The sequence below is a fragment of the Garra rufa genome, chromosome 17 (assembly GCF_049309525.1).
Source record: "Garra rufa chromosome 17, GarRuf1.0, whole genome shotgun sequence".
Taxonomy (NCBI): domain Eukaryota; kingdom Metazoa; phylum Chordata; class Actinopteri; order Cypriniformes; family Cyprinidae; genus Garra; species Garra rufa.
This window is the reverse complement of record NC_133377.1, coordinates 39,608,915-39,619,820: the sequence shown is the minus strand read 5'-3', so window position 1 is coordinate 39,619,820 and position 10,906 is coordinate 39,608,915. Positions and strand designations below refer to the sequence as shown.

The window sequence follows — 10,906 nt, the reverse complement described above, 5'->3', positions numbered from 1 at the left end:
AAGCTATCACAAAAACAACGCTCACTGAGCTACAGCAAAAAAACAAAAACAAAAAAAAAACAAAAAAAAAAAAGAAAGAAAACTTGCACTTTCCCCACGGTCCCTTACTGAACGCTCCGCTGAGAGCGAGCTCTCCCGGCTTAATGCACATTGCGACGGCTTGTTTGGGGCAGTACTCATTATACAGAGCGAAAATACTGAAAATGAAGGCTGTGAAACATGATCAGCTATGCCCTTTTGGCTATCACACCGTTTAGACTTTTTTAGGGCAAGTCGTTTTAAAGTTATTGGTGTTTATCGCTGAATGTGTCACGAATATCAAAAACAAAACCAATTTAACCCCGGTGCCAGACCGTACAAACATGCGGACATTGTTCAACTTTCTCCTCCTGATTTCCATTATTTTGCCATCTCAGAGTGGTAAGAAAACTAATTGTTTCTGTATTTTGATATGAGACTTTGCATTAGTAGTTGTATTAGTGGACTGTAACGCATCCAGAGTTAGTGTTAAGAGAATGCTGAAAACATATAGTCGATCCTGATGAATTTTCAGATTATTACTGAATCTATGTTTAATCCATTCGTTAACCTTAACATTGGCTCTTACACGGTTTACTTTTTGCCTGTGCATTGGGCGGGTTTGTTTAGTTTGAAAATGTTTCTTCTCCCTTGTTAATTAATTCCAGAAATATATTCTCTGTACTACACGTACAGCGCCATAACAAAGCCTCTGATCTCTGAAGACTATCATGAATTTCACAACTCAATCGAACTCAATGACATACAGATGCATTTCTGTAACAGTGTGAATAAAACAAAACTCTTGACAAAGCTGTGTTGGAAATATGACAGACTCTTTCAAAATGAACGTGATGAGCTGCGTTATAAACGAGAGTGGCTTCAAACCAACCTCAACACTCTGATGAGACACATGAGAAATGAAAACAGGACGAACGACACAGGTAATTATGTTTAGGAGACAGGTAAGCTGTACCAGATATTATTCATATTTTCATTAAACAGCCTGGAAAAGATTTAATGAGCATCTAAATGTAGTAAAACAAATATTTTGTCATAATGTTTATTATAGTACTTGAGAATGCACAATATAATGTCTGTTAAAATATTTAATTGTTTCCAGGTATTTTAAGATTAATATCTACATCTGCAGCACAAACTTAAATGGATTAATGGTTATGGCACAATACATGATAATTATTTAGGCATCAGTCACAGAAGAATGTATAAGTCTGAATTCCTAGATCAAAGAGCTGACATAGTTCACCTGCTGAAGACACATCTTAACCCACTCTTCCCTATTTGTAATGTTTTAGAATAACAGCACTGTCGCGTTAAGTAATTTTTGTCTTCTGATGTGTTTCTTCAGATCTTCAGTGGAGACATGGCTGTGTAGTTAAACCTCACTCTAATGGTTCAGTAATATGTCTTCAAGGCACTGATGAATATGGCTATGATGGAGAGAACTTGACCTTTGACCTCTCTATGCACTGGAAGCCTGTAGTCCTTGAGAATGGCGTTATCTGGAATAGAGAATCGGTTTCGAGCCTGGAGAGGAATTGTGTGGAAACATTAAACAACTTCACTGGCCTACCACAAAAGGGAAGGTTCATTATGAAATGTAAGTTTGTAACACTTCCCATTGTTCTATTAATTAATTAATTAAAAAAAATCTTATGAAGCAGATATTTCTCTGAAAGATATGCGTTGCACATTTATTGCATTGTTTAATACTTTGGTGTTTTGATTTTAAAGTAGTTCACTTCTAGAATCAAAATGTTATCTTTTTTTTTTTTTCTAGAAATGACTTATCATTTTGCTAGATAAGACCCTTATTCCCAGTCTGGGATTGTTTAGAGCCCTTTGAATCTTGTGTGCCACCTTTTGCTTCTGCCACTTACACACAGATCTTTGTGTAGATCATGCTGTCTGTTGTAGGACTCCTTGTTAATAGAAAAATATCATTGCATTACAATATTTGTAAATGGAATGGTTGTAAATTTAAAAGCAAAAGATATGGAAACTGTTTAAAATGTTTTTGTGAAGCATCTAATGATAGTTGCTAATGAAGATGCTTACATGTGCAACAGTACTACACGCCTGTCTCTAGGGCTGTCGCGATAACCGCAATATCGCAATACCGCGCTATTGACGTGCATAACCGCAGAGGAATGCAACAACCGCAGCAACCGCGATATTTGGGTAAAGTCTAGAAGGGATACAGCTAAGGCTACTGGGCATGCGCACATCAGTCTAACGTTATTTTTGTCACACTGTACAACAATAATACTTTTTTTATATTATAGTAAGGGCTAAGTTTAGGGTTGGGGTAGGTGTAGACGTTAATAAAACACAATCTAATAGGTAGAACAATTAATTTCATTGTTAGTTTCCGGTCTGAGCTGTATACCCTCTAGCCACAACCCAAATATCGGGTTGTGGCTAGAGGGTATACAGCCTTAGCTGTATCCCTTCTAGACTTTACCCGATATTTGCCTGTTTTCTTATTTCCTAAGGATTTGCCCTTCTCACTTAATGCCTGTGCGCTGAATATTAAATTAGTAATAAGTTAGTAATGATAACATAATGTGTTTATTATGAGGCTCAGTAGATATGCACTTAACAAGCCTAAACAGACAGCGAAAGAGAGAGAGATCGACTGAGCTTGTGCGATTACCTGTGTCTGTCTTTCAGATCGAGTCGGGTATGTATGTGAAACTAGCTTGTCATGTCCAAGGAAAGTGAAATCTCTGTCTTAACATCGATGCTCTGCTGGTCAGCTGAGCCTTTAAAAGTGGCGATTAAGTTGAAATGATTTTAACATCGTGTTTCATTACGTCTCTCTTTGAATAAATAAGCGTTTTTGAACGTATAGTTGAATGAACGGATTAAAGACTTACTCAAAGATAGTCTCTTGCCTCCATCTTGTGGCGTAACAATGAAACTGCACTGACTGACAGCTCGCCTAAAACACGCAGGTGAAATACTGACAGAAAGTCTCTTGTCCAGTCAGACTCGAGAGGGTACGCGCTAACTGTTATATACACGAAGATTTCAGATGCAAAGCCAAGTATGTCTGACATTTTTCTTCAAAATTTGCAATTCTTTCTGGCTAGGTTTCTATGTAAGTACTGTTTACTTCACTTCATATATCAACGCGATTTGGTTTCGGTTTATTGATTTCTGAATATGACCTTACATTGTAACAGCCTACACACAATTATATGGCGGTAATACCGCATACCGCGCTACTGAGCCACTCAAAATTACCGCAAGGGAAATTCCTTAACCGCGACAGCCCTACCTGTCTCAACCTGTCTGAAATGAGCTGCAAAACAGGAAGAGCCATTCTTTATATGTGACCCTGGACCACAAAACCAGTCTTAAGCCGCTGGGGTACATTTGTAGCGATAGCCAAAAATACATGGTGTGGGTCAAAATTATTGATTTTTCTTTTATGCCAAAAATCATTAAGAAATTAAGTGAAGATCATGTACCATGAAGATTTTTTGTAAAATTCCTACTATAAATATATCAAAATGTAATTTTTGATTAGTAATATGCATTGTTAAGATCTTAATTTGGAAAACTTTAAAGGGGATTTTCTCAGTATTTAGATTTTTTTGCACCCTCAGATTCCAGATTTTCAAATAGATGTATCTCGGCCAAATATTGTCCTATCCTAACAAACCATATATCAATAAAAAACATATTTATTGAGCTTTCATATGATGTATACATCTCAGTTTTGTAAAATTTAACCTTATGACTGGTTTTGTGGTCCAGGGTCACATATATAGTCACTGCTATAATACATAAATATATTTTTTTGGCCACAGGTTTCTACCCTAAACGTGTGCAGATGGAGATCACACGCAGTTGGTCACCGTTACCTGATGAGCAGCTGAACTCAAGTGGAATCAGACCAAACGCAGATGGATGCTTTCACCTGATGAAGAGCCTGGAGATCCTGCTGTCTGATAGTTCTCACTATAACTGTGTGGTGAATGGAAGTATTCTGCCAGAAACAACATTTACCAATTTCACTGATTATGGTACTGCTGTCTAGTCCCTGTTTCATTTTTTGTCTTTTTTTTTATGTATGACAGTGTTTGTTTGATTGTTGTTGGACTGATCAAAGTTTATCTATGGTGTCATAAGATCACTTCATTATTAGTGTTACTTTTGGATCTTGCACAGTTAATCTAATCTAACTAATGGATTTTTGTTTTATTGCAGACGAAGAGGTTTCCTTGAGAAAAAGCAGCCCATATTGGGGGTGGCAGTGGGTCACCGATGTAGTTATTTTGATTGTTGTTTTCATCATTGTTCTAACAGTTTATCGACTTATAAAATGTGTTAAACATCCAGGTAAGTATTATTTAAGTCATTAAAAGTCACAATATGGATAGAAGAGTAAAATGACTGTTACAATTTGCAATTTCAGAAAAGCAGAAAACACCGAAGACCCCATCACAAGTGAAACTATCAAGTGAGTCTGACACTTTAAAAGTTACTTATTAAAACATAACACATATTTGACCCTGGACCACAAAACATGTCATAAGTTGCACAGGTATATTTGCAGCAATTATAGCCAAAAATACATTGTATGGGTCAAAATTATTGTCTCTTCTTTTATGCCAAAAATCATTAGGATATTAAGTAAAGATTATTTGTATCAGTCATTTGTTGTCCTATCCTAACAAAGCTTATTTATTCAGCTTACAGATGATGTATAGGGTTGGGTATCTTTCGAATTTGACCAATTCCAATTTCTGATTCTTTTTTTTTAGTAGTTTAATAGCTGTTTGCAAAATAGAGCTGCGTGATTCTGGGTAAATTGAGTCGTTGTTTTTGTTTTGTTGTGGATCTGTCACGATTCTGAAGAAAAAACATTAGAGGATGAAACAAAATCACATGTAGGCCTAATTTATATGAATGATTCAATGACTCACTCAAGATTTACTTGGTTCATTACTGGATGAATCAGTGTTTCTGGATGAATGGTCAAAGACAAATACATTATTAATAGCCCCTTTTCGCCACCTACTGGCATAACAATGTAATTGATAAATCTTTAACATTACTTAGACATTACATGTCAAATTAACTTTTAAAAGGATGATTTACACTATTTTGATCTCTACCGTACATATCAGAGTTTATATCTAAACTATACATTTTTTTTCCCAGTACTACTTTCTGTGATTATTTGAATGTTTGTAACACAGAAATAATAAACTGTGTTGTTGAAAAGACTGTGAAGCAAGTTTCATTCATATACATGACATTGGCTCTCTTTAGGTCTTTGCTTCTTCGACTTGTGACAACAAGTGTTAACAAACTTTGGAGCACTTAGATTATTGAGCACACAGGAATTGATAGGCGGAATCAGAATTTTACCATAAGTATCTGAATTCCTGACCTAAAGTGAATAATTTACCACTCAAAAAAACAATGCAATGCAAAAGAATTATTGCAAAAGAAAATAAAGTTTTGCAAAGGAAAATAAAAGTAGAAAAAAATGTATGTGGTTTTTGCAAACAAAAATAAAGAATTGCAAAAGAAAATGAAGTACTGAAAGGAAAACATTTTTTTTTAAAACAAAAATAAAGAATTGCAAAGGAAAATTAAGTACTGTGATAAAAAAGAAGTTTTGCAAAAAAAAAAAAAAGCAAAATATAAACGAAACAGCACAAGCAATGATTTTGCAACACATATTTTGCCAGTAACAGATTTTAAACAAACACTCCTTGACTGTACCTCCATGTCAAATCAATGGCAGAAAGTTTTTTCAATTTGCAAGTATATGCGGCCCTATATAATCCATAAAAAAACACTGCATTCATTTAACCTGCATCACTGAGAGACTGCAAAATATAAAATAATTTCAAAACATACACTATATTGCCAAAAGTATTGGGACACCTCCTTCTTCTGAAAAGGTTTGACTACTTTATTTATTTCCATGAGTGCAAATCTTAATGTTTAAGAATGTTATGATATTCTAGGGAATTGTAATCAAAATTGTAATTTTACAATACGTATCCGAATTCTGGAATAAAATCGATTTTCCATACCCAACCGTAATGATATATAAATCTGAATTTTGAAAAAAAAATTGTTTTGTGGTCCAGGGTCACAAATGTCCACAAAAAATATATGTCACAAAATCATCGCTTTTGCTCTCATATTTATATTTTGCAGTTATTTTGGTTTGCAAAGCATATTTTTTCCCTGCAATACTTAATTTTCTTTTGCGGTTCTTTATTCTTGTTTGCAAAAAGTACTTTTTATTTTTTCTCAATACTTTAATTTTCCTGGAACTAGACCTGTTGAAGGAAATCTGTATCTGTGGGGAAGAAAAGCCAAAATTAAATTCACCTGCTTTTTAAAACCATTTAGTTTACTGTCATGTAAACCTTCACTGTTTCTATGACTAAAAGCATTAACATGTTTAATAATCATCCGTACTAATCATCATTTTGTTCTGAACTCTCCATCAGGTCCAGAAACACATGCATGTTTGGCAACTGCTTTAAATGATTCGTCAGATGAGGAAAACACTGCAGATGACAGTATGGTGAAGGTTCAGAGTAGGTCCTGAACTAATGCACAAACATGCGTTCCGACGTTTATCAGGCTAGTTTCATTAATGGTTCTTCTCTGTGTCTTCCAGCTGAGGAGCTTCATGAAACTCAAAGTCTTTGTGACGCTAAAGTGACTCCAGCAGCAGCTCCTACAGCAGCTCGAGGTCAGAACTTCTGAATTTATTCATCTCAGTTCATCTTCACTCACTTAGAGTCTTAAAAATTAGCTGTCTCTTCTGTCTCTTCTAGGTGAAATGGGGTCTAAAAACTGCTCTCTGCCTAATTTTGGTGAGTTAAATGGGTTTTATAGATGTATTTATAATCAGGCAGACACAGAATATGATTTTTTTTTTTCAGCAATAGAGAAAGAAGACACCCATGAGAACTCTGTTACGCAGAATGCTCTGCAGTTAGCACTGATACGTAAGCTTAATAGTTTCTTTCCAAATTCCAGTAATTTAATTGTTTTAAGAAACAATATGTTTATATTTGCATTATTTGTGTTGATTTTAAAAACAAAATGATAAAATTCTGTTTCAGAGCGTTGCAGATTCAAGAACATTTCAATGCCAAGCCTTGGTAATGTTTCAGTTTTTTTTTAACAAAATATAAATTAATTTCTAAACACACTATATTGCCAAAAGTATTGGGACACCCCCTTCTAATGAAAAGGTTTGACTACGATTTGAATTCATGGAAATTACTAAAGTAATGTTTAAAGGGGTCATCGGATGCATTATTTTCGTTTTTAAAATGGAAAGTGCCGATCCCCATCTACATATACGTCTATGTTCGTGTGAATCATTCGTGATGCAGCTTCACCCACAGCAGAAGTGAGTATAAGGGTTTTTTATGCATTTTTGCAAACGGTCTTTCTTAATAATGTGCTTGCTGGCAAGTTTCGCCGCTAAACATGGCTAAATGCAGCTAAAGTAAACATTACGGCTCATAATTCCACAGCAGAGAGGGGAGGGGCGAGCAGATCTCATTTGCATTTAAAGGGACCATGCAAAAAAAAATTGTTGATTTTTGGCAGAGCTGATTTTGTCAAGTTAAAAGGGTGTTTTATTACACTATTATTGATATTTTTAAACCAAAGTACATTAGAGACTTTTCATTAAGACCCTAAAGAATCATATGAACATGTGGAAAATGGGCATCCGATGACCCCTTTAAGAATGTAATGATATTCTAGGGAATTGTGTGCTTCAAATTTGATAGCAACAGCTTCGACAGAACCCTTTTCTATTCTAACATGACAATACCTCTGTGTATAAGGTAAGGTTGAAAAAGAAATTATTGATTCAGTCAGTGTGGAAGAACTTGACTATACTGCGTAAAGTCCTAATCCCAGTTGAACACCTTTGGTGTGACTTTAAATGCAGACCTTTAGCCAAAATCTCATTACCAAACACCAATGACTTGTACATAAACTATGGACAAAAGTATTGGGACACCCCCTTTTTTAGAACAGAAAAATGCACTTACAATACTGTGGCAACAAAGATAGAAGCATAATTCATATATTTAAAAATTGTATTTCCATCTCTGTTGCACCAGTTTTGGAAGTGTCTAAAATAACTGTACCCATAGTTAAAAGTCATTGGTGTTAGGCGAAATAGTTAAACCTGTTAATTAGAAGGGGGTGTCCCAATACTTTTGGCAATATAGTGTATTTATGATGTCAATAATATACATTTAAATGTAACAAGAAAAAATGCACAAACTCAATTTTTTAATTACCATAAATAACTTCTTTTTTTTTTTTTAGCTCTGAAAAGGAAGGACACAAGTGACTCCAGTTAGATCAGTCAATTTTCTTATGGAATTTACAAGCTGAACTAGATGTTACTTCCGCATCAATGACAAACGTGCAGGGACTTCTTAATGTCATACTGTATGTGCTTGACATTTCCTTTTACTTATTAGTGTAGTGTCATTCTCTAGCAAGCACACCCACTCTCCTGAAAGCGGAAATAAAACGCTTTCGTTACATTGTAATGTTTTTAATTTCCTTTTTCATGTTTAATATACAATTTCACTTTTGTACTGCTACCATTAAGAATTTATAGCATTTTTATTTGAATACGAGACTTCAAGGAAATAAAATGTATTCAGAATCCTGTATGGTACTTTAAAAAGTAGTTTTAAAATTCAATTGTACAGTTGTGATTTCCAGGCCATATAAACATATTTAAAAACTATGGCATTTTATATTGGAATACTTACATAGTTGTGCTAAACTCTAAAACACTTTATCGGCATATTGCACTCTTTTTGTACTTTTCCATTTTGTACACTTTTTTTGTATTTTAAGTTTAAAAATTGTCTCCGTTTGTTTTATGTGTTCTGTATGCACGTAAAACTAAACATAAAATAAAATTGCACATATCTATATTTAAAGATTGTTTTTAATGAGGATTTTGTTTTACATTCTACTTTTTCTTTTAATCAGATCATGGATGAATTCATTTTAGTTAGTGGACAGAGCATTGTCCATGCTGACCAAAAGCAGATCTATACTTTTAATCTGGTACTCAAGGGCTTTTATCAATGGAACATTGATTCCATATTGAAATGGAAGCTTTAGTGACTTTTAGAATCAGAATCAGAATGAGCTTATTGCCAGGTATGTTTACACATTCTAGGAATTTTTTGTTGTGACAGAAGCTCCACAGTGCAACGAAGTGACAGTGACAAGACAAGAAACAGATTATAAAAAGAACAATATACAAGACAGACAATGTGCATAATAGCAATGACACAATATACAAAAAAAAAGTCTGGGTCTGTGCTTTTGAATTTTGGCAAATTTTGCAAAATAAGCGGACAGTCAGTCTTATTTTCAAAATTGTGTTCCTCTTTTTCAAAATAAAGTGATTCGTTCTCAATATTTGATTCAATACTGGATTTGAATCACCTCCATTTATATTAATCACAGCTCTGATTTATTTCAGCTGAGCAGATAAAAAATCACAGTCTTATGCAAACGTTAGAGGCTAGCCATGTCCATTTAGTTGGACGTTATTTGTTAGAACCCGTTATTTGTTTGCAGTGCCTTTCTGAATACAGATTGACACCTCGGGCACCATGGTTTAGCTATTGTAACAATGTCTTTTTTTGTTTTGTTTTTTTTTACTTTTGTATAAACATGTTTATTAAATATCGTAAGGTATCGAGGGGTTAAGGTGAGTGAAAGCACATCAGAGTGGAGTTGACTGTCGCGTGTTCTTAATTGTGTTTTACTATTAAGTTCTTTTTTGTTATTTTCCAGTTACATGTGTAAGCATTGTAGTCTTTTGTTATTTTATTGTGTATAGCTTTACCGTATCTCAGTATTGGCAACTCTTACAGAATTGCCTTGAAGCATTGCTGTGACATTTTTTTATATTTGGATAAATATAAGCTTTCTACAACACTTCTTTACATTATGTAAACTTGACATGTACAGTATTAAAGGTGCCATAGAATGGAAAACTGTATTTACCTTGGCATAGTTAAATAATAACAGTTCAGCACATGGACATGACATACCGTGAGTCTCAAACACCCTCGTTTCCTCCTCCTTATGTAAATCTGGTGTTTGCAAAAGACCACTGAAAAATAGGTCAATTCAAACATAACACCGACTATTACACAATAGCCCTGATCGTTAATAGGTACACCCCCAACATTTGCATCGGCCAATCATCAGACGTTCTGCAGGTAGGCTATTGTGAAAAAAAACAATAGCGAAAATGGCAGATCACGGGACTAAATGTTATGTTCCAGCTTGTGCAGGGGATGTAAAGTACCAGAAAGGCAAGGAAAACAAATAAGGCGATCTAATAAAATAAGGCGAGCCACTGAAGGGACACGGTTAGCTTAATGCTAGCGGTAACCTGTTATATTGCAGTACATAAGATTTCACTTACCACATAAATGGAGAGGTGACTGCATGGATGATGGCGAGTGATTTACAGATCCTGAGCATCACTAACAAGCATGAACTTAATGTGGTAAGTACTGCCGCTGCAGTATCACGTTACACAGAGCACATGCGATCACAATAGTGAAAGTAAAATGATCGTGATTTCAAAATGGCAGATTCAATGACCCCGAATAAACATACAGTTTTCTCCATGTGCGAGCTACTGAATGAGCCGCTCTGTGAAACAGCCAATCAGAGCAGAGCTCTCATTATTATTCATGAACCTTCCAAATAAGGCAATAACAGAGCATTTCATTCTAGGGACAAATCCTAGGGTTGTAAATGGACCTGTAAAACCATTTCTGGAGATTTTTCGCCCTTTCCT

At 34.9% G+C, this 10,906-nt stretch overlaps 2 protein-coding genes across 3 annotated transcripts in view; one reads left to right on the top strand and one right to left on the bottom strand.

The window, feature by feature from the left end:
- Positions 1–151, bottom strand: part of LOC141289406 (rho GTPase-activating protein 33-like) — an 8,900-nt gene extending 8,749 nt beyond the window's left edge. The window contains exon 1 of the mRNA XM_073821506.1: positions 109–151. Coding sequence (XP_073677607.1) covers positions 109–151 — 43 coding nt within the window. The remainder of the gene's footprint in view (positions 1–108) is intronic.
- Positions 142–9,014, top strand: LOC141290043 (uncharacterized). Of its 2 annotated transcripts, none has more exons than XM_073822241.1 (12): positions 142–420; positions 853–962; positions 1,388–1,639; positions 3,858–4,073; positions 4,258–4,389; positions 4,466–4,510; positions 6,528–6,617; positions 6,701–6,775; positions 6,861–6,899; positions 6,969–7,034; positions 7,152–7,190; positions 8,383–9,014. In XM_073822241.1, the coding sequence occupies exons 2-12, from the start codon at positions 923–925 to the stop codon at positions 8,415–8,417; spliced, it is 1,029 nt and encodes a 342-aa protein (XP_073678342.1). In that variant the 5' UTR covers positions 142–420; positions 853–922; the 3' UTR covers positions 8,418–9,014. The 2 variants fall into 2 exon arrangements, with proteins under 2 accessions (XP_073678342.1, XP_073678341.1); XM_073822240.1 differs by having other exon boundaries at positions 687–962.
- Positions 9,015–10,906: the final 1,892 nt, after the last annotated feature.

Coding starts and splice junctions, on each gene's coding strand:
- LOC141290043 (XM_073822240.1), top strand. CDS start 363: ATGCGGACATTGTTCAACTTTCTCCTCCTGATTTCCATTATTTTGCCA. Junction 4,511..6,527: donor ATCACAAGTGAAACTATCAA/GTGAGTCTGACA, acceptor ACTCTCCATCAG/GTCCAGAAACACATGCATGT. Junction 6,776..6,860: donor AGCTCCTACAGCAGCTCGAG/GTCAGAACTTCT, acceptor TGTCTCTTCTAG/GTGAAATGGGGTCTAAAAAC.